This window comes from Haliotis cracherodii, unplaced genomic scaffold (assembly GCF_022045235.1).
Source record: "Haliotis cracherodii isolate W230 unplaced genomic scaffold, xgHalCrac1.p SCAF_1, whole genome shotgun sequence".
Taxonomy (NCBI): domain Eukaryota; kingdom Metazoa; phylum Mollusca; class Gastropoda; order Lepetellida; family Haliotidae; genus Haliotis; species Haliotis cracherodii.
In genome coordinates, this window is record NW_027266264.1 from 74,603,510 (window position 1) to 74,626,905 (window position 23,396).

General features: G+C 39.3%; 1 protein-coding gene across 16 annotated transcripts in view; it reads left to right on the plus strand.

The window, feature by feature from the left end:
* LOC139472451 (protein scribble homolog) overlaps window positions 1-23,396 on the plus strand; it is a 117,047-nt gene that overhangs the window by 58,287 nt on the left and 35,364 nt on the right. For 14 of the 16 annotated variants that reach the window (XR_011653938.1, XR_011653950.1, XM_071254964.1 and 11 more), the window contains 12 exons: window positions 1,067-1,147; window positions 1,786-2,568; window positions 2,837-2,947; window positions 3,264-3,323; window positions 3,598-3,714; window positions 4,501-4,617; window positions 5,801-5,863; window positions 6,019-6,240; window positions 7,669-7,725; window positions 11,572-11,706; window positions 12,545-12,613; window positions 16,230-16,367. Coding sequence is in view for 14 of the 16 variants with exons in the window: in XM_071254964.1 (XP_071111065.1) it covers window positions 1,067-1,147; window positions 1,786-2,568; window positions 2,837-2,947; window positions 3,264-3,323; window positions 3,598-3,714; window positions 4,501-4,617; window positions 5,801-5,863; window positions 6,019-6,240; window positions 7,669-7,725; window positions 11,572-11,706; window positions 12,545-12,613; window positions 16,230-16,367 (1,953 nt within the window). In the remaining 2 variants the exon portion in view is untranslated. The remainder of the gene's footprint in view (window positions 1-1,066; window positions 1,148-1,785; window positions 2,569-2,836; window positions 2,948-3,263; window positions 3,324-3,597; window positions 3,715-4,500; window positions 4,618-5,800; window positions 5,864-6,018; window positions 6,241-7,668; window positions 7,726-11,571; window positions 11,707-12,544; window positions 12,614-16,229; window positions 16,368-23,396) is intronic. The other 2 variants (XM_071255483.1, XM_071255281.1) reach the window with 2 other exon arrangements.

The following is a 23,396-nucleotide window of genomic DNA, read 5'->3' on the forward strand; positions in this document are numbered from 1 at the left end:
TGGTACATGTGTGTTCTTAGTAGCAAGTTCATAGAAGCATGTGGATGTTTCCCATCTGGTTGTTGTAGACAGTTTGGTCAATATTTAGACTAAGCTAAGAGGACATTTTTAAAATATAACCCTTCTTAAAGCAAAATAGCTTAGTCAGCAATTTTTTCGTAAATGGTATTATCAAAGAAAACTGAAATACTAAGATTTTAGATAAGTAGCTGTTGAATGAAATTTGATTCCTTGTGTTTCAATATTAACAGGAATATTTGTGTCCAACTCTTTCTGTCTGTAGTTTTGGTTTAGAAATGTTGCATTTCTGGCAACACTATTGATGTGTGACAGGGACTGATGCCTTGTCCAATTTACATTCTGACTCTGACTCTAGGAGTAACCTTGACCTTGTGCATGGTGTGCTCCGCCTTCCGGCATGTTTCTGATTCTGTCTTCACTCTTTCACTCTTCTGTCTTTGCTCTTCCTGGCCTTGAAGTGATAGAATTGCTATTTGTTTTTTGTCTTGAAGATGCAGCTCGTTTTGGAGAAAAGTTTGCTGTTAGCTCCTCACATGAAATGTTTTGAAGTTTGAGAGCTTGTTTTTCAACGCTAATGCAAGTTTGCATTTCAAAACTGTTTTGTTGAATTTGATTTTCCGGATTTTGCCTGTTTTAGAAGTGTAGTCGTTGACTAACAACATCTGTTTTTTAACCATCTTGTGGACGATGGGATGAAACAAGTAGCATATCATATGTACATTGTAAAAAAGTTCAATTCCAATTTTCCTCCAGTACAAACATGTTGGATGGAAATACTGCAATATAACATCCTGTTCGTTATTGGTAGGCGAAAACACCCCAGTTGCTGCAGGATTCTGTCATTGTGAAAAATGAAAGCGTCCATGTGGATATTATAACGTATACTGATTGAGTCTTACTAGTGCAGTTGTACTGCAAATGTACTATGTAATCTTCATGAATAGATGTGGAGTTGATACACACTTTTTAGCACATGTCAGGCTGTGACGTTAGTGTCACCTACCCGTGCGACTCCATTTCCTAACCATGTGGGTCTTGTCTTCAGGCCATCTACATATCACGGATAGTGGAAGGGGGAACAGCACATAACGATGGCAAGCTGCAAGTAGGGGATCGCATCATGTCGGTAAGTGTAATAACGTGGATGCTCCAATGATGTAATGGCTCCTGAAGAGTAAACTGCTGATGTGGCTTTGGCTGAAATACTTTCCAGGTGCGCCACAATGTTACACCCAACAATACAAACATAATCTTTATTGTGTATGTATTCATCTGGATAGAGAGTAGGTCTTCAGCAACCCATGCTTGCCGTTTGAGCCGACTAACGGGATCATGTGGTCAGGCTCGCTGACTTGGGTAATGCATGTCATCATATCCCAGTTGTGTAGATCGATGCTCATGATGTCAGTCACAGGATTGTCCGGTCCAGACTCGATACTTTACAGACCGCCGTCACATAGCTGTAATATTGCTGAGTGCGACATTAAACAACAAACAAACAAATCACAGCTTTTCACCAATGGTCAAGGCTTTGGCATACTTTATTGACTTTGGTGAACATTTGGCATCAAACATTGATTTGGGAAAATCCAAGTGCTGGTTACCTTTTGTTCCATAGAAGACTAAAGTGTCATGATATGTTTTGTACCTTAGACAACATATACTTACGGAAATGTTGTATCAACCTATCTATCATTCAGCCTTATGAAATATAACAGTCTAAATATCAGTTTTCCCATGCTAGTTCATTATTGTCTCCCTTAGATAAACAACGTGGATCTGTCCGACGCGCGTCACGACCAGGCAGTGGCGCTGCTGACTGGCTCTGATCGGATGATACAGCTTGTTGTTTATCGGGAGAAAGTTGTCCCAAAGTCCCCAGACAGTAAAGACACAACTGACACAACCACAGGACACAAGCTGCCAACGATGACACAACCACGTATTCATTGGAACGACAGCTTACCTACAGCTGACAACGCCACACTCAACGTCAGTCAATCGGAAATCAGCTCTAGTCCAAGTGTGTTTGCTTCCGCTGTGCCATCCTCATATACATATCAGAGCCAAGTTACTCCAGGTGCTGAAGAAGCACCCTCCCCTGTTGTTAGACCACCCCCCTCCCCCACCACCCAAGCCATCCCTTCACCCACAATCCAAGCCAATCCTTCCCCTAGTGTTGGACAATCTTCACCAAAGGTGGCGCCACGGACACTGTCATCTGATTGGTCAACTCCCCCAGCTGTGGTCCAGCCGCCCAAGTTTGTGTATCCCGGGTTTAACCGGTCCCCCAACACGTCCCAATCGTCCATACGGACTACGGAAAACAAGGAAAACATTTCCCCAACACCAGCTACAGTGTCTTTCTCAAATCAGAGTGTAAATAGTTCTTATGTCAGTGACTCCAGTGTCCCCAGTGCGGTTTTATCGGGGAAGGAAGTTAGTGCTGGAAACAGCACAGTTATAATGGAGCGACAAACAATTAGTAAAGTGCATGTGAATCACATTGATTCTTCTTCAACAGATAAAGAACAACCCTTTCATGAGGTAAGTAACTTGTTCTCCCTTGGCGTCATTGCATTGGATATACACTCTTGTGTGATAGCAAGAAGCATAGACACATTCATCAGCTTCACAGGTTGTGTTCATTAAGGCAGACAGTGCAGTTAGTTATCATTTGTTTGCGTGAAATAATTTTACCATTTACAGTTGGATGAAATTGACAAACACCGGAAAAATAATTAGTTTGTGAAGAAAACCCACAATTTAGTGTCCTATATATCTGAGTGATGAAACAATTGTTGCGTGTTTGTAGGACATAGTGATACGAAAAGCTGGGGGCCCCCTGGGTCTCAGTATTGTGGGCGGCAGTGATCACTCAAGTCAGCCTTTCGGTGCCGAGGAACCAGGCATTTTTGTATCCAAGGTAAAAGTTTGTTGCTTGGAAGTTGGAGCTACTGATAGAAGTTGGAGCTACTGCTAGAATAAATCTGTATTACTATTTATATAAAGTTAGTGTCTCCGGAATTTGCTGTGTGCAGTGGGGTATGTTTGACTCTAATTTTGTTTGGTTATTGATAGAAACTTTAAACAAAAAGTGAAAGTTATCACTTGGGAGTTAGTTTATGGTATTTTGGTAGAGCTTCCACAATACATGTCCAAACCATTTGCAAACATTTGTCCATTAATTAATGTGATACTGTCGTCCACTGTTAATATCAAGCTCTATCTCTACATTTCAGATAGTTAAAGATGGTGCTGCTTCCAAATCAAAGTTGAAAATAGGAGATAGAATAATAGCGGTAAGTTATATTTTCGAATATCTTTGTAATTGCACTTGTCCGGAGATCTAGAGGTCTTTCTTTCTGTGCGGAGTTAAATCCCTTTCACTGTGCCAGGATCTGCTGGCCTGGGGTTTGAATTCGGCTATATGCCTGATTATCATTGGTCCATCAGGACCATACCTGCACTTTTCACCAAAGTCATCAACATCTGTGACTTATGCCATTTAACTCACCCAGCGTTTACCCACCCTCTCCACACCAGGAACTACATCTATGAGTGTATTGTTTTTAGGTTAACGGCAAAAACGTTACGGAATGTACACATCAAGAGGCTGTGATGGCACTGATTGCCCCTACGTACGAGATCAACCTGTCCGTGCGACACGACCCGCCACCGAAAGGTTTACAGGTTAGTTTTGTTCCTTCACCATCAGGCCAGACTGTTGTGTAGCGACATTTGCAGATAACAAAGTTGTCCCTCACCCTCACCTAGTTTCGTCTGTCTGGGCTTTCAGAGGTAATGACTCGGGGTGATTCTGGGTTAGAATTGGTCCCGAGCTTGACTTGCTTGGTGACATGTCAACGTACCCTGACAGCATGGGTCATAACTCATAATATCGTTCACTTGTTTGTCTGATCCAGACTTGATTATTTACAGTCTAATGTCATTTAGCTAGAATACTGTTGAGTGTGGCGTAATCAACAAACACACACACCTAAAAGGTCATGAATATCAATAATAGAGTGATTGACTGAGACGATTGACAGATTAACCTCAAATAAACATTGAAAGTTGATCAAAGGGAATATGATAACACAGACAGTATCAGGGACATTATGACCTCCAAAAAGGCTGGTAATTTGTAATTTGGCAGATATTCACACAAGCAATGAGTGCATGCATTTCAGTATTTTGAATGTAATAAAGGTAGACATTATTTACATATGCATGAAACCTTCCTGACCCACTACTCAGAAAACTTTCAGGATGATTACTGTGCATGGTTAATGGGACATTATTTCATAGCCATTGTTGGCTGATACGAAGATTTGTTAATTGCTGTCTTGATTAACAGTGTTTAGCTGTAGGTGTTGCTGTTTGTAGTAACATGTTTTGGATCATGGACCTGAAATCATCATGTCAATAAATGTATTTTACGTCCTCATATCAGTAAGATGGTGGTATTTGTTTCAGGAACTTGTTATAGTGAAGGAACAGGGAGACAAGCTTGGTATGAGTATTAAGGGTGGTATCAAGAACTTCTCTGCAAACCCTCTGGACAAGAATGATGAGGGCATCTTTATTTCACGGGTAGGTTCAACTGATGGGATAAAGACAGTTTCCTCCATGGCATGTGTTGCATCCTCAACAGGATTGCATGATTAGATTTTCATAAAATTAAGACTGCTTGCTTGCAAGACACCGAGATCAGAGCAAGCTCTAGCGTCTCAGCTAATTGTTTTGGGAAAATGGAAAATGTAAAAACTTTCCCACTTTTGTGACTTCAGTGTGGAACATCCTCCAACTGGTCCAATAAGTGGGTGAACACTGCAGGGGGATTTCGTATCTTATATATTCAGTGTGTGGAACATCCCCCAACTGGTCCAATATGTGGGTGAACACTGCAGGGGGATTTCGTATCTTATATATTCAGTGTGTGGAACATCCCCCAACTGGTCCAATAAGTGGGTGAACACTGCAGGGGGATTTCGTATCTTATATATTCAGTGTGTGGAACATCCCCCAACTGGTCCAATAAGTGGGTGAACACTGCAGGGGGATTTCGTATCTTATATATTCAGTGTGTGGAACATCCCCCAACTGGTCCAATAAGTGGGTGAACACTGCAGGGGGATTTCTTATCTTATATATTCAGTGTGTGGAACATCCGCCAACTGGTCCAATATGTGGGTGAACACTGCAGGGGGATTTCGTATCTTATATATTCAGTGTGTGGAACATCCCCCAACTGGTCCAATAAGTGGGTGAACACTGCAGGGGGATTTTGTATCTTATATATTCAGTGTGTGGAACATCCCCCAACTGGTCCAATAAGTGGGTGAACACTGCAGGGGGAATTTCGTATCTTATATATTCAGCGATGACCACAATGACTTACACAGATATGTTGAGCCTTGATGGCTCAGATCAGCCAACTTGGAATTTGAAGGTGGAATTGATCCCCAGGAACCTACTTTTGTTGTAAGGTGTGACTGCTGGGTTAGGTTGTTCAAGATATCAATCACTGGTTGTCTTGCCCAGAATTGCTTATTTACAGGTGGCCATCGAATAGCTGGAATATTGCTAAGTCTGGCATTAAGCAACAAATAAATCAGCTAATGTTTTTTTCTGCTTCCGTCCTCACTTCCCTTAGCAGGAACTGCAGGAAATACCATTAGTGTCATTTCAATCCCAGATTACAAGAATTACTGTTATCATTGCTGTTATCATTGCTGTCTTCACACAGTTTGATGGGTGTTTGATCCCTTTCCAGATTAATGAAGAAGGTGCTGTTGGGAAAGATGGACGGCTTGTGATAGGCCAGAGAATACTTGAGGTTAGTCCAGCTTATCCTGTCTGTAGCAAGCAGTCATTGAACCAGACGTGTCTTGGAAGGTCTGAGATATAATAAACATTGTCTTTGATGTCAGTTTGGTATGAACAGTCATCAGTAAGGTTTTAAACAATGTGTAACCAATTTCCCTTCCCCAGGTGAATGGTACGAGTCTGCTTGGGTCAACTCACCAAGAAGCTGTTCGAGCATTGCGTAGTGTTGGGGACATGATGAATATCATGGTGTGTGATGGCTATGACCCAAACTCCACCCCGGAGATATCCAGTCCTGGCAGTCCGGTCGGCTTTTTGGCATCATCCCGGCAAGGCTCTGTATCGAGTATTGACAGGGAGGATGAGGAAATGCGGTTAATCCGACAGGTGAGAGAAGCTCATTAACACACCTGTACAAAGTGTTTTTTATGACTTTGCCTAGTTTCGTATCATTACCTGTTCCTGTACCAATATAATTTAATTTATTCAGTACATAATGTATTTCTGTGAGAGTGGTCCCTCATTTTTGTAAGTTATATTTGCACCTGTGTATAAAAGACACTATTAGTATGTGATGTAGCCAGTGGTCCCATCCTTCACATGATTTCCACCAACACCAAGCCCTGCATGGTTAGAGTCCAGCTGAGCACCTGGAAGTGTAGTTAGTAGATACCTTGTGGTGTAGAATCTCAGATCACCATACAGCTGAGCGTTTCCACTTGATGCTAGGAACTAGACCATTATCAGTAAAAGAGCATCATGGTAGTGTTGCATCTTGGGTGGGTCTGGCTTCAGAGGTAGAGTATCTTTGTCTCGACTCGGTCGAAGGGTTGTCTGATAGTGTTGCCTCTAGGGTTGGTCTGGCTTTAGAGGTTGAGTATCTTTGTCTCGACTTGGTCGAAGGGTTGTCTTATTGTGTTTCCTCTTGGGTGGGTCTTGCCAGATTTCACAAGCTAATTAGGTGAACCATCTGCAAAGCTAAGAAACTTGATTGCATGTCACTGTGCCCCAATTGCGCTGATCATTGCTCATGCTTTCCTTCACTGGTTTGCCACATATGCCTCTATGGTAGGGTAGAATGCTGACTTGGGCGTGAATTACTCCATCACTCATTCATCAAGTGTTATGGAAAACATTTGTCAGAGGAATGTCAGGAATATTCATGTTTAAAGTAGGGATCCTTGTTCTGTGGCCTTAATGTAATACGGCCGAACTTTTCTTTTCTTTTTGGTTTTTGGAATTTTGGCCCAAAAATTTCAGGGTGGTAGGTTGAATGAAAAATTAAAAAATCCAATTTTAAATAATATTTTATTTCCTCCAGGGATTTGTCATATTTCATTGTGTTTTGAAGTTTTTAGATAATTTTTCAACAGGTTTTAATTATTGTATTTTTAATCATTTATTTGTATTGATGATGACAGTAAATGAGTTGGGGTTTATTTTGTAAAAATTTCTTTATTTCTGTAAAAATAATAATACTGCTTTTCAATTTTTAAACTGGCCCAAAGTGTAAATTGAAACTTGACGCAGTAATATTTCAATTCTACATCAATCTGTGACTTAGCCACTCATCTGAAACCAAGGTTGGTAAAATTGCTATGAAGTTCAGCTCATGGTAGCACATAAATAAACATTAAAAACTATAAAAACAATGTTGGCAATGGACATGTTGGTGGCTAGTGGAGTCAAGTGAAACACAACTATTGTATGAGAGCCCTGTCTGCTGTGTGGTGATAGTAGCACAAGGACACTCGCACTAGAAGCCCAAGTGGTGTAGTTAGTGGCATCCCCCTGTAGCCAGTCGTTGTGTTATAGGACGAGGACATGATTAAGGAGACCCTACAATGGGAGGCGGAACATTCCGAACACCTGGTAGGTCCTACATCTAGACACGCCTAGACGGAATGCAGACTCTAGGACTGTCAACTTGTCACAGGGAGGTGATGGAGGAAGTCCGTCCATCTGATAGGATTGTAATAACAGGGTTCAAAATTCCTTTCATTCGAGGCGTTTTGGCAGGTTTTAGAATAAGTTGGTCGGTACGATGTAATACCGTCTTGTGAATAATGTGTTACAATTTCAACATGTTTAGTCCACTAGTTCTTATAATGGTAACATATATCAAAACATTTAAAAATGGCAAATTTCTACTTGTCTTTATGATACTTTAACTATTGGGCAGTTTGGCAAGGACTACAGGCCTAGTGCCAATTTCTGAAGCTGCAATTTAAATATTTATTTAAAATAGCACATTACTGATATAGAAAATCATCTCATTAAGGGTTCGATATTGACATGAGGAAAGACTTGTGACAATTCCTTGTGGACTACCACTTTTATCATTAGGTAGATGACAACTTTTCTTTTGTTTGTAGACAATTGAAAATAAGATTGAATTTCTAACCCTGCTATTTTCGGCTTCAACATTACTGGTGACAACTGCAGTGAATGTGATTTGTCATTTACCAGCAACCCTTGTTTCAAAACATTTAGAAAGAATGAATTACCCATGATGGATGGTCTTAATCTGTGTCTCCACATGTGACGGGTTGACACAACTGCTACACTCTTGGCAGATTCTTGCCTGCATCCCTCTGACTGTAGCTTGTACCTTGTACCTCTAGACTCTGCTTGACCATGTACTCCAGACTATCTGCATACATGGACTCATCACACTGCCTTGTATCTCCAGTAGCACTCACTGAGACTTGCAACAATGTCGTATTACATCACCTGGGCCCCGGTCCACAATGCGATCTTCCAGTTCCGACTGTCATAAGTCAATGTTTAATAAAAGGAGTTATCATCATCTAACTGCTAAGATCGCTTTGTGGAAAGGCTTGATATATGGATTGAGGCATGATATACCAGTATGTTACAGTCAATGTGTAAAATGACTGAAATTTTCACTTTGGCAATTTACAGAAAACCAAAAATATTTAATCAGTTTGCAATTATTTTTCCATATATTATATCATGATAATGAATTCCAAACATTTGTATGCTCTGTGTGATTACCATGTTACTAAAAATGATGGGATTAAAAGAAAACAAAAATCAGTGTTTTTATTTTTAATTGTTTGGTCTCGAGTCCTGGCATAATTAGTCATTTGTGATGTTTTTGAGCCCATATGCATCTTAATGACTTTTTGTCAATCTGACAGGAAAATAATTGTAAAATGACTGAAATATTTTGGGGTTTTGTAAAATGCCTAAATGAAAGTTTCAGTCATTTTACACATTGACTGTAACATATAGATGGCATATATATATATATCAAGTTATTATACCTAAAGTTTGAGTTGTTTTTGTTGTAGAATTGTTTTATTTTCTCAAAGACTCCATCCAGAAGTAGACCATTAATCATGTTAATGTTAAACATTCTTTTAGATTTTACAAGAAGTTTACTGCTGGCTAATATGTTGCTTGAAGATGCTATAATGTTAGGCCTGTTTTGTTGAAATAGTTACCTTAATCAAATATGGAAATATATTGTTGTTTTTTAATAACTAATGATACAATGTTGTCTTGCCGTAGTGAATTTATACTAAGGACAGTTTTGTAGGCATCTATTTATCTATTGCATTATATCGTTGATCATGACAGCTCCAGATAAACTACATATTTGCGTAATATATGCACAGTAGGACCCGTGAAGATCTGGGGTAGAATAGGTCTTCAGCAACACATGCTTGCCATAAAAGGCGACTATGCTTGTCGTAAGAGACAACTAACGGGATCGGGTGGTCAGGCCCGCTGACTTGGTTGATGCATGTCATTGTATCCCAATTGTGTAGATCGATGCTCATGATGTCAATCACTGCATTGTCTGGTCCAGACTCAATTATTTACGTTAAACAAACAAAGCACAGTAAACTGCCATGACCCAATTAATATTGGGTTGCTTGTGTACAAATATGAATGTTATTTGTACATAAAAAACAATTGTATAACGACCCTGTGCGTAAGTACCCAATGTAGCCTTTTCAGCTGCATGCTAGACTAACATTGGGTCTCAGAAATATAGTTATCTCATTTAAAAATATATATTCTCAACATAAAAAATAAATTCAAATGAAGCCCGGGACAATGCTGAATTTCATTCGAGACTTGAGTTTGATTCCTTTTATAATATATTCTCTAGTTTCTGGGAGACAGCCTACTTGTGTACGTGTCAAAAATCTTTATTTAAGAAATACTCGACGAGTGGGAGTTGTTGATCCTACAAGAAAACACTACAGGGAGAATAAACATATAGTCTAATGTACAGCTTGTCCAGGGAGAATAAACATATAGTCTAATACTGCTTGTCTAAAATTGAAGTAATAACAACTGGCAACATGAAGACAAGTAAATGATGATAGGTGAATCTGAGCACTTAGTGTAAGTGACGTTTAGCATGTTCAGTTTGTAACACGTCTATTTTAGTCTGTTTTCATCTTAGGTTTACTGTACAGAATGTTAACTCTTCCATTGTCTGCTAGTCAGAGATTAGTACCTTTCAAAGACTTCCATGTGGACCACCACTTTCAACATAGGTAGATGGCAACTCTGTAGAAGATTGAAGTCAATGATAGGCATTTAGAAATTGGAAGAACATGAATACTCTTCAGAGGTTTCAGAGCTACTTCTTGTTCTTCAGTATTCACCTGATCAAGGCGTGAGAAGTAGCTTGGAAATGTTGTGTCAAAGAAGGAAAGAATTTGCTGTCCATTAAAAGTGTCATGACTTCTGTAGCAGATAATTTTGGGTCCAAGTGAAAAAAAACGAAACTTTCTAACCCTTGACAGCATATGTATTGTTTAAGACTGTTACTTTGCCGCAAAACCGTAATGCCCCTCTGGTCTACTAGCATACTCTGCTTATACTGGTAGTAAAAACAAATCCAATTCGATTGTCTGCTGGACCAAGTTTCAACATGAATTTCCATGTGTTAAGAACACTCATGACTGTCATTGTGCTCATGGCAAGTTAACAAGGTGTAACAGATATTGGGTATTGTCATACTTAAACAGAAATCATAATTCACAGAGGAAAAGATACTGAAAAACATTGTGCCTTTGTTTAAATGCTAGTCTGCCCCATGAACATATTGCAGTATGTAGGCTGAGAATGCAGTTGAAAGAGACTATGGTCACCGTGAGTGAGATCGCATGTGGCCTGTGCTAGCTGTTCCTGTGTTTGTTGCATGCTCTCTCCATTCTGCAAAACTGTGACTCTTTCGTGTGTGATGAAATCTGATAAAAATTTGATGTACTTTTAACATGTTTAATGTGTGCTAATAATCTTAATCCAAGTTTGTTCCACAGAGGACTGAATGTGGGTATCACAGGTTGTTTACTTGTTTGTTGTGGTTTAATTAGCAACTCTAATTTATCATGACACACATCTAAAAATATTATGGTTTTAATAATAATATTTCATTTTTCAGATGGGAAATATGTTTTTTGCAGTATGACTTGTAATCGGTGATGTCACTAATGTATTTGCTGCTTGTTGCCTGGTGTGATGACATAGGGTGTATTCACACCACATACAAGCTACATTCACCTTATATCAGTTATATCTTGAAGGTAGCTAGTCCATAGAAATATCAGGTGTAACCTATCCATCTATTATCACATGACACAGTGATAGGCACAGCATTCTTAACATTTTCCTGTCCCGCACTTGAGCTTCATGAGGGCTGTGTGACATTCTACTGTTGTGTTCCTGCAGGAACGACTGAGGAGAGAACGGGAGCAGGAAGAGCAACGACTCCAAGCTGTCGCGGCTGCCGAAGAAACGGCTCGACAGACAGCCATACTGCAACAAGAACATGCCCAAATCCTTGGACCAGAAAGTCCTAAACAGGTACATGGATTTCCTTTTGTTAAATGTCAAAAGCAGAATAACTGGATTATTGCTGCTAACTAAATACTGACTGGACTGGAATGTGCATTACATCTAATGCCAGGCAAAATGTTAACGTAGCACAAATTTGGAGCACATTGACAGAAGTTCATGCTTTAGGTGCATTTATGATAGAGGACTCTTTTGAATTGGAAATCATGCAACCTACTGCTACACATGGGCAGGGTTTCAGACAGGTTCATTTCCTGGGACATTGACTGATTGTCATCTGAAACATCCTGAAGATATTTTACAAATTTGGTAATGATATAGAGAATGTCCGATTGAAAGTTTTTAAAATGTCAAATGCCCCTTCTGTCTCGAGCAAGATCACTGCATAGATTTGTATGATTCTTGTGTCATGATTGGTATAGATGTCGCAATGCTGCTCTCTAGAACGAACACTGGATATCTATTCTTACCTTAATCGTCTAGCGCTGAATACAATGGCTTCTTATCATTAGTCTGTATACTCTTTGGTCAGTATTAGAACCCACTGATTAGAGAGTGCCAAATGGTTGTGACGCTCTCTTCATTCTTCGGTTGCGAAAGCACAGAAAATCGTAAATGATAACAAGAGTAAGGTATGAAAGGTGCCTGTTTCATATTTTCATTTATTCACCAGGTATTGAATAGTTGCCTGGAATGTGTATCTTTTAATTACTGATGATCCATTAGCCTTACAGTTGAACATGTCCCCAGAAACACAGCATTAGAAGGCTGCAGGGATATTATGATTGGCATTAGCTCCTGTTTTGAAGCATGATGCAGTGTTAATACTTGTCAATTGTGTTCCCAGAGTGCTGTGATTGATAAAGTGCCTGCCCCACCCACCTCAAGCCCACCCAGTGAGCAAGAAGAGACCATGGTAGGTGATGCTTTGTGATCGTCATTACAGGGATGGTTCAGTGATGCGGAAGTGGTCGGAGTTAGAGTGGCATTGTTAACATGAAGAAAGAGTGACAAAACTGATTTCAATGTGACACCAATGTTCCGATCGCATGGAAGAAAACTTTAAAATTTTGCAACTGAAGTACAGATATTATCCAAATTACCTTAACATAGTGCAATGAAAAAATTCAAATACTTCATCCTGGTTTCCAAATATTAAAAGCTGTTTTTATAACAAGGAGTCAGATATTTTTTATTTCAATGTTTTTGCGAAAATAGGGCTTCAGTTTGCACTAACACAGTTATACCCTGGGACCCGTTCAACAAAATGATCTTGGCACTAGTGCCTGTCATGGGATTGCTTTGTGTAACGGGTCCATGGAAACATATTCTAGAAATAAGCACTGATATCAGTTGAGCATCTCTTGCTGTCGTGCACTCCCCCACCAACAACCTCGTTCCTCTCTCTGCACCATCCCCTGCGTGTACAAGTGTCGTGTGGCAGGTTCATGTGTCGCAGGTTGAGAGTGCTTTATTCCAGGACTTCATCACAGGCCAGCCATCCAGCAAGCGAGCTTCTGTCATCGAGCCTCCATGTCTCTTGACCTCAAATGACATTCAGCCTTGGGGGAAACTCTCATTTTAGCCTCTGGAAACTTGTATATTTGAAATTTGATTTCTTTGAATGATGCTGAAGTAGTATGACATTAAAGTTTGCAACATTGATATTTCAGATTTTTGCTAAAATTTAAGGTTTTGGTTGGGGACAGATCAATATTCTGAATGTATCAAGCAAAATATAATAAACACAACAAATTATTATTTGTTCTTCATTCGAATGGCAATATTAATGCTCTGTATGATTCAAAAGAACACTGTCCTTCACCCACTCACTCAATTTTTTCCATTAAGACGAATTTTGGGTTGAAGAAAAGAGTTCAGTTCACCTGTGAGAGTTGGCAGTATGAGAGTTGTCTCCCCTGGCTGCTGTCCGCCATATTGACTGATGTTGACAATAATAACGACTGCTGTGCTGTTCCATGCATCCTCACTCACCCTGCATCCCACACTCATTTAACAGGAATCTCAAAGACTATTCTTATATTTCATGAATTCAGTAAAAGATCTCATGTGATTTGCCTTACTAATTATTCAAAACAGTTAAAAGATAAGAAAAGCTTATCATTCATTTTGACTTTTTGCTTTTATAATACATAGTGTTACTATTTCTTTCTTTATCAGATATGATTTAATGTTTTCAGTTTTAAATTGATGCTAAGGCAGTAATATTTGTTATGCTTAATACCACAATGAGCTTGATAATGTCTTTGAAATTCTTCAGTATCCATATTACATTTTGTTGTTTTTCTTTGTTTGCGTTTGGTTTGCTAGAACCCCATGATCGAAGTTTGTAAAAATGCATTGCCGTTTCAATCTTTTATTTATTTAAATATTTAGCAGCTTTCTTTGCTTTTGGATTGACAGTCTAATTTGTATAAAATCCCATTTGATTTATATAATTTAGGGAATCATAATTCTGTTGGATTTCTCTAAATTGAAACTTTACCTTGTTGACAAAGAGAACCGAGGGCAAACATTCTTGTTAATCTGAAGATAACTGAAATTACACTCATTCATTTGCTAATCCAGTTCTTTTTTTGTTATGTTTTATTTTAGAATTCCTCTTTCCTGCTTTTTCCTATTATTTTGAACGCTAATATCTACATTTCTTCCCTTTGCTCTTAATAATCTTAGAAACAAACACCTCACTATTCAATGCTCATATCAAACATGGCTTTTGTTAAATATGGGGATAGTCTTATACAAGTCTTTTTAACATGGCTCCCACTTCGTGAAATCAATAATGAAGCCAAGTTACCAGGTCAATATATTAGATGTGGCTTGATATTACATTTTGTCTTTTTGTTGAAAACATCATGCTCTTAACATTTATTAGGGGGCAAATTCATACAAACCTGTTAAGATTATTTGATTTGAAAACATGAAGTGGGAACCATGAAGATATGCACTCTAACTGAAACGTACAATATCCTACATCCAATTCTCCTGACCTGTAAAACCTCTTTCTCTGAAATCGCCTGGCATGTGCTGTGGAGGATATTACGTTTCAGAACCATGTCACGTGTTTATGATGAGAAGACTACTGCTGAATCACTTCATGTCCTCTAGGAGACAGAAATAATGGAAATCATTCTCTTGGTCCAGAAGAAAGTTTCACTTGCCTACAAGAAAGTTAAGACGTGAAATGTCACTACTAGGTTCTTGTAAAGCAATGAATTTAATCAAATATCCCGGTTTCTTCCCAAACAGAAAATTTGAGTGAGAAAGTTGTGTAATCGATCATTTGACACTATGAAACCTATGATTGTGGGTTCGAATCCTGGTTCACCCCGATTATGTTTCTAGGTTTGTCAGCACCATACCCATGCTTGTGGGTTTCATCGAAGTGGTAAACGTCCGAGACCTGCATCACTTCAGGCTTTCCTCACATATTAAGCTGACATGCTGTGATATAACTGGAATACTGTTAAAAGCGGCGTTGAACCCAACTCACTCACTCACTCAAGGCCAGACCAACTATTACATTGGTTACATTTCCACCTAGACATTGTTAAAAAAACATAGTCAAGGGAGGATACTCTAATTATTTGACACTGATCTAATCTTGATCCCTTTATGAATATTGTCGACAAAGATGATGTCTGAAACAGTTTTGTCGCCATGGTTTTCCCCAACCCACTGAAATAGTAATTAAACTGGTCTGGCTGTGATGTCTCAAGAGGGATGTCATGACAAAAGTTAAACAAATTCCTATCTTGAAATTGATAAATGGATGGTTATTCCTACCTCAGCGGAGTCCATTTCACTGTTTTCCTACAGGCACTGTAAGCAGTACAGCAGTAGTTCTTGTTATTTACTAAACTAGACTAGATATGAGAAGACCTGGATCTATGGCAGGGCTCTAAAATATGGCAGATTGTCAAGTTTGTGGCTTGATTGAACATGCAATCTTTTTCTCATGGAAAGTCAAAGATGTCTTATTTAAGGTAGAACGAGAGAACAGTTGACTTGAAACATGCATACTGCCCAAGACGACGACATTAAAACCATGATGTCTTGTCTATGTCATCAACTGATGGTGTCCATTTAATTCCTCTGGTTCATTCTTGTTCACCAATCCCTTGGCATCCATTACAATGGATGGGTTGTAACATTTATACAGAATCTTAACTTCTTCATTTGTTTGTGACATGCCCAGTCAACTTGTCGCTTGTCTGAGTCCTGTATCTGATGTAATTTCTTTCAGTCTAGTAAGCCTAGATAGTAAAAGTCAAGTGACAATTTCGAGCTGGTAGATTCAAAGGTTTTGGGCAGAAATTCATGCCCGGATCAGATCTACCATGAATTAGAAATATGCCACACATTTGAGAATCTGCCACAGATCCACATCCTGTCATGGACCTGAGTCTTTCACTTAGTTATAGAAGTAGTGCTAGCCTGCCACAAGGGCAACCTAGAACAGCATGGTATTCTGTTGTGGACTTAACGCATGCCCTGCTCTAACTCTCTAGCCCCCCAAGAAGGCCAAACCCCCTGTCCCCCCTAAACGGGTGGCCCTCTCTCGTCAGGCGGAGGTAGTTGACGAGGAGGATGTCATTGATCCACGGAAACAGGCCCGGCTTCCGGCGGGGAAACTTATTGCTCAAAAGGTAACACTGAATGTTAAAGGAATTCTCATTGCGGTGAATAAGTTGCGTTTTGTTGTGCTATGTTGTCGTAAGTGTTGTCTCGCTTCAGAATTTTGCTTTTTTGAATCATGTAGACTCCATCACAATTCTTTTTATTTAATTATGTTTTCTAACACACTAACAGTAATAACAGTAATTCTTCATTGTCGCCATTGACAGCCACATTAATCTTGATTTTCAAACTGTTCCTAATTTCTATTTCTGTTTCAGTAATGTGACGTCATGTGATTCCATTTTTTGTTTTATCATGTGATTATAGGAATTATGTCTGCTGATTCTCAGAAAAATGTTTTCAATGTTCTCTTGTTACATTCATCATGTGCAGATTCTTTCTAACCATGTCATCTCAAACAGAGTGTGTGTGAGAGCTGACAGCCACAAATATTCTTACCCATATTCTTCACCTTGAAACTTAGTCTTCTATTGTTTGAGAAGGCACAAAGTACTTGCACGTACTATTCCCATTGGTGATTCCTGGGAAGAATAAGTCTGTACTACCCCATTTTGATGAAATGAGAATAAGATGATCTCATTTGTTCCGTTTGAATAATCCTTGGATGGCTGACTCAAAGACAAGACAACTCTTGGACTGAGGCTCTGTTCCAAAAATACAAAACATCAATGCCAGAGAATAACCAGTCTCAATTATCTGCTGAAACAGCTTCCATTGGGTGTTAAAGCCAAAATGGCAGTGAAAATAATATGCATGGATCACTGAAAATCAGTGATGACACCAGGTGTTTGCGAAAAGGGAAAGCATGTATTGCTCTATCTTAGCGCTTCAACTGTCAGGAGTATGGGACGAAAATCGCCTTTGTGTTAGAAAAGGTTTATGGGATGGGGTTTGTGGTCAGCGAACCCCAGCTACTTGGACTGTTGTCACACAAGCAAAAACTGGTCAAGCTGACCCAAGCTTCACCTGTTTCAGGCTGCCGTGATATAGATGTATTTAATGTGGGTGACTAGGTATCAAACCCACTTGACTCACTCACTCCAGCTGTCATTGTTTATTGTTTCACACTCCCTGCCTCGAACAACATTTAGTCCCCAAAATACAGTTCTCTTATTTCCAATTATATATCTACAAAATAAGAATTAAAATCTTAATGGAGCCCAGAACAATGCTTAATTTCAGAGCAGAAGAAATTTAGTATTTGTCAAATCATTCTAGACTTGAGTTGGATTCATTTTTTTTATTTACTTTCTAGGGTCTGGGAGATAGACTAACTCTCTTACCTGAAAACAGATTTGATTTTTGCACTGATCCTTCTGAAACATTGTGTAGTTCTTGTCAACTAAAGTTACATTTTCATAGCATGTTGCCATAGCGACATATTTCATTGGTTAGTGATTGGTGTTCAGTGGTTCACATATGCCTGCTAATGTCATGACAACCACTGTTTGAATTGACTCGTGGTGTCCTTGGGGTGTGCTCTATAGTACTGTAAATCTTGATATTAACGCCAGCATGAAATAAAGGCGAAAAATGCGAGTGGTCTTTGCTCGCATTATTAAACATCGCATTTAAATCAACAATAAGACATTTTGGATAGCAGAAATACCAACTTAGACATACGCTGAAAACAAACAACTATGTATTCCACATGACTGTTTATTGAGCAGCACTTGTTACAATTTAGGAATATAAACAATGTCATTCAAACACTGCTGGGGTCAAGACGGACGTTCTACTCACTAATGTCATCACTGATCACACCTGCAAGTCCAGACAGACGCCACCCAACACGGTGTCTTTGCTCTTTGCGACTGCATAAAAGGCCGACACGAGCCAGCGCGCACGGATTGTTTTAGCTGAAGTACTCTACTCAGCGCTTATAAGCGGTGCTATTTGGTGTGTGATTGGATTAATGTAAGGTTGGATTAATGTGAAGATTCTCCTGTAAACCTGACAGAGGACATTTTGTTTAGATATAAATCCACTGATGCTTGAGAGGAGGAGGTCTAAGGCAGGCAAACAAATAGTATTCATTTGGATCCCCGCCCGCGTAGGAATATACGGCAATGAAAACTCCGATAAAGCAGCTAAACTATTCTTTAAAATCACAGAAATAAGCTTAAACCTACCCATCTCTAAATCAGAAATTAAAATTGTCAACAAACAGAAAATCACCAAAAAATGGCATAACTTATATCTAAACTCAAATAGCCAAACAGGACATACCAGCCTAAATAACCACCTCAAAATAATAATAAAAACACGCAAAAGGAACCTGCCCACATTGCAAACAACAAGAAACCCCAGAACACGTACTCATACACTGCACCCACTACCTAACACACCGAACTGTACTACCAAAAACTCTAAATCTAAATAAGGCTCTTACTCTAGAAGCAATCCAAAATAAAATAGAAAAATGCAAAGCCTTTGGTGTATACTTAATCAAAACAGGACTAATAAATCGCATTTAAAACCCCAATAAACTACCAAAACCAAACCACATAATCAAACTAACAAACTTCCATACTCAGCTCCCTTAGCTCGCCCCCCAAACCCTCTTGGCATTTTTTCCAAATCTCAAATTTTCGAAAATTCTATATAAGCAGCCACTAAAACATCCCTACTGGATTGCCAAACAACTTTTTCCCCTTTCCGGAAACACATTAAATGGCCTGGCCGGGCCTGTGTGCGAAATACGCTCCAGTCGGAAAGTGCACGTTAAATCTCCAATATAAGTAAGTAAGTAAGTAGAGGAGGAGGTGTCGCATTCATATTGAGTCGCATTTTTGGCTAGGGGCCAGCGGTCGCATTCTTTTGGAGACGCATTAATTTCACGTTTTACAGTATTTGAATCCAAGGACTCCATGGATGTCAAATAGTCAACATCAGTGTTATGATTGGACCACTGGACTTTCATGTTTCTTTTGAAAACTGACAAGTGTATGAATGATGTAGATTTTCTCAGTCAAATCCTGCTTATGTCTATTAGGCTTTGATTTTCAAAGTTCAATTCTCACTACCGGACACAATTTATAATGATGCGTTTTTTGTGTGTATATTGCACAAGAAAATATGTTCATTTAATAGTGAAAAAAGACAGGTGTTGAATGTTGATTTAGTGTTAAATGTTTCAGCAGGTTCAGTCTGTTTATATATTTCTTAATGGAGGAATAGTGTTTTGAGATTCATGAAAACATGGGTGAGTGAGTATGGTTTTACACCACTTTTAGTAATATTCCATCAATATCACAGCAGGGGACACCAAAATGAGCTTCACACATTGTTCCCATGTGGGGAATCGAACCTGGGTCTTCTCCGTGACAAGCGAACGCTTTAACCTCTAGGCTTCCTCATCTGTAGTGTACGATAGTTGTGTTTCCTTAGTAAACACTTACTATGTACAGAGCTCCAGATAAGCTGTTGGTGTTGTGGGTATTTTACCCATGCATTTTAAAATCATTGGGTATCAGTAATTCTATCTGGGTATTCAAATTTCTGTAATCCACTAGTTTTTACACATGTGGGTGTTTAAGTTAAATATTTAAAAACACTATTCATCTAGTCCCTGCAAACTGGTGTCCTGTGGGTTCGAGAGCTTTATAGGACTCAAAAATACCACGATACTTCCACAAGAAAGTGTAATGGCAAATGATAATGATGTAACTGTCATCGTGGAGTTTGGCAAGGTTGACGGAATGCCCGTTTATAATTTCAAAATAAGTTGCTGATTTGCTAATCGAATACACAGGGTTACTTCACAATATTTTGATGATACGCACATGTTTTATTTTTGCGGCGTATCTGTTATGTTCGTTGCGTATTTGATTCGCTTGGATTTTATTTTACTGCGTATTTCTGCATTTCTACACAGATATGCAGCTTATCTGGAGCTCTTTATGTAGTCATTTTGTAAAGATCAACATAACGGGAAAATGTCACAAAAAATGTTTTACATAAAATTATTTGGAATGACCTTGTCCCTTTCTAACATGTGAAGCTTGTACAGACAGAGCAGGGTATTTGTGGTGCCATGTTTTATTTTGGCACTAATGGAAAGTGTTAAAGTCAAGATTCAATTTACAGACTTGGAGTTGGGTGTAATAGCCAATGATATTGTTATCACTTGTGCAGGCGAGTTTCACCAGTGCCACACAACCAGGCATCATTAGGACCCACACACAAACCATGTTATATAACGACCCTCCATGAAGCCGGGGAAAGCGTGTTGGTGACATTGTTATATCGAAATAAACCAAGCCGGAATAAGCCAATCACCAACATTGTTATGAAGGTAATGAATCGCGGTGATGCAACTGGAACAGAGACTGGAATTCTGGAGTTCTGCATTATCACCACCTACATGTTGCAAAACACTCGTCTCGTCTCGTCTCGTAGCATGATGACACGGCTACTTTATTGATCAGGTAGATTTCTGTTGAAGAATTATGTATGTCGGCCAAGAGCCCTCAGGTCTGTGTCCAGCTCGGTGAATGCAGATCATTGATTCAACATACAGCTTTTGTCAGTATATTAGATGTAATGACATGAAATGATGCTTAAGCCACAGCTCGTGTTTATCTGCCATCTGTCATAGTTACATTATGTAACTCTCCTCCTCACTTCAAAATGAGTTGGGTCCTTGTGCTAATCAATTGGTTCAAGTGGTTCAAGGAAGCTGTAACTGTCTATGAATTTTCGCAAGAATTGGCCTGTCTTTACAGCACAGCTGATGTCAGGGTCTCCAAAACTCAGGCTCCATAATTCACAGAACTTGAGTCTTTGACAAATATGCTTCTCTCTTAATGATGAGTTGCGTTGGTGTTGAACATGTTTTTATTGGAAATTGATAGTGTTTCCATGTTGAATCAATAAATATCCCTGGTCTCAGTCTTCATAAATGAATGCTTGCGTTCTCAAGTGATGAATGCAGTTTCATTTTGATGTTGAGATATGTATTGTTGGTCTGTGGAAGGGGAACTGTGAGATGGCCTTGTGGTTTAAGCATTCGGTCATCTTGACAAAGATTCCCTACATGGGTGCAACATGTCAGGCCCATTCTGTGTTCATTGGTGGACTAGAATCGATCTTATACGGCGGGAAACCAAACTCACTCACCCTGCAGTAGCCAGTATGTTCGAAGCTCTGTGTGGGTGCAGTGTGTGATGCTCACTTTGGGTGTTCCCAGCTGTGGCTAGAATAGATCTAATACAGCAGAAAACCAAACTCACTCACCCTGTAGTAGCCAGGTGTTTCGTCTATGTTCGAAGCTCTGTGTAGGTGCAGTGTGTGATGCTCACTTTGGGTTTTCCCAGCTGTGGCTAGAATAGATCTAATACAGCAGAAAACCAAACTCACTCACCCTGTAGTAGCCAGGTGTTTCGTATATGTTCGAAGCTCTGTGTGGGTGCAGTGTGTGATGCTCACTTTGGGTGTTCCCAGCTGTGGCTAGAATAGATCTAATACAACAGAAAACCAAACTCACTCACCCTGTAGTAGCCAGGTGTTTCGTCTATGTTCGAAGGTCTGTGTGGGTGCAGTGTGTGATGCTCACTTTGGGTGTTCCCAGCTGTGGCTAGAATAGATCTAATACGGCAGGAAACCAAGCTCAGTATCGATAGAAGTATGACGTTTCTATTTGTCGTTGTCATCCTCTCTGGGGAGAATAACTGATAAGATTGCGAAGTGATGTATGAGCTCTTCCAGTGTCTGAATATTGACTCTGGCCTATTTACGCAAGGACTCTGATAGGGAAAAACCATTGTGGTCAAATTTGGTTACAAGTGTTCTGTTAGTGCATCTTGCTAAGATGACTCCTTAATGATACTGGCTGTAGTCAATTTGTTACACACTTGAAGGCACTAACAGGATTTTAATGTTGCAGTCTCTTGAGATTTGGGTTCATTGGCATAAGAACTGGCCATCTTGCCATGAGTTGTGGTGATCGGAGTGAGCTGAGACAGTGCATTGGTGTCCCTTATCTTATCTTTTCTGTAGTTTTTTGGCAGTATGAAGTAGCTGCTTTGCTTTGGTAAAACATGAAAAACATTTAGTTTTAATGCCACTGTTGCGATGATAGTGGATCTTATGATCATTATGGTGCTGACAAGTGAACTGTACTGGACTGTTATACAGTCTCCAACTTTAGCCACAAGTCCGAAACCAGAGTCTAGTAAAATTCAGATAAGTCTAGTAAACTCAGCGAATAATATACCACTAAAATGTACAAAAATTTATGCTTAGAGCTCAGTTCTGGCTTGTAGACTCAAAAGTTTTTTGGCTGTTATATTAAGTGGATGAAAATACTTTACTAAGAAACAGTTTAGATACAGTTCATGCTGTGTTGCTGGACCTAAAGGTGTTCACGTTTAAAGATCCTAAAATATTTTCTCGCTATTCAGAATCCATTTCACCTACCTGCTTTTGATAGCACAACTTATGATCCCCCATCCCTAGTCAACAGAAGACAGTGGACAATTAGATGATCATTGACTTGTGTTTACTTTCTGTAAACCAACCTTTCTGAATGATAACCATTGATTTGACATGGTTTCTTTGTCGTGGTAGCCAAGTAGCCAAATAGTCTGCGGCAGTCTCCTCGTCTGCCATGCTGTACCCTGGGGCCCATAGAGTGTATTGATTCTGGTGAGATGGTTCTGTGGTTACCTCTAGTGGTAGCCATCTAGTTTGTTCTGTTAACTACTGTGTTAGGTAATTATTGATTCCAATTCATTAGATGACTTCATTTCTGATTATAAGGTAGTGTTATTGTTTCACAAAATGTTTTTATGCATGGAAATGTCTTGCAAATTAGGAACTTGATGCCTGTGCACCATTTAACAGTAAATGTTTCGGCAACGATGAGAGGATGATAATGGGAGGTCATTGCGTGTCATGTATGTCAGAACCCGATGTGTTCAGTTGTGGAGGAAAGGCTTCAGTAAAGTCTGGAGAATTAGCTTTCCTGTTTTTTTATTTCAATCTGTATTGGTTCTTGGTTATTGACATTCAGATTTTGAATGTATGAAGATTTT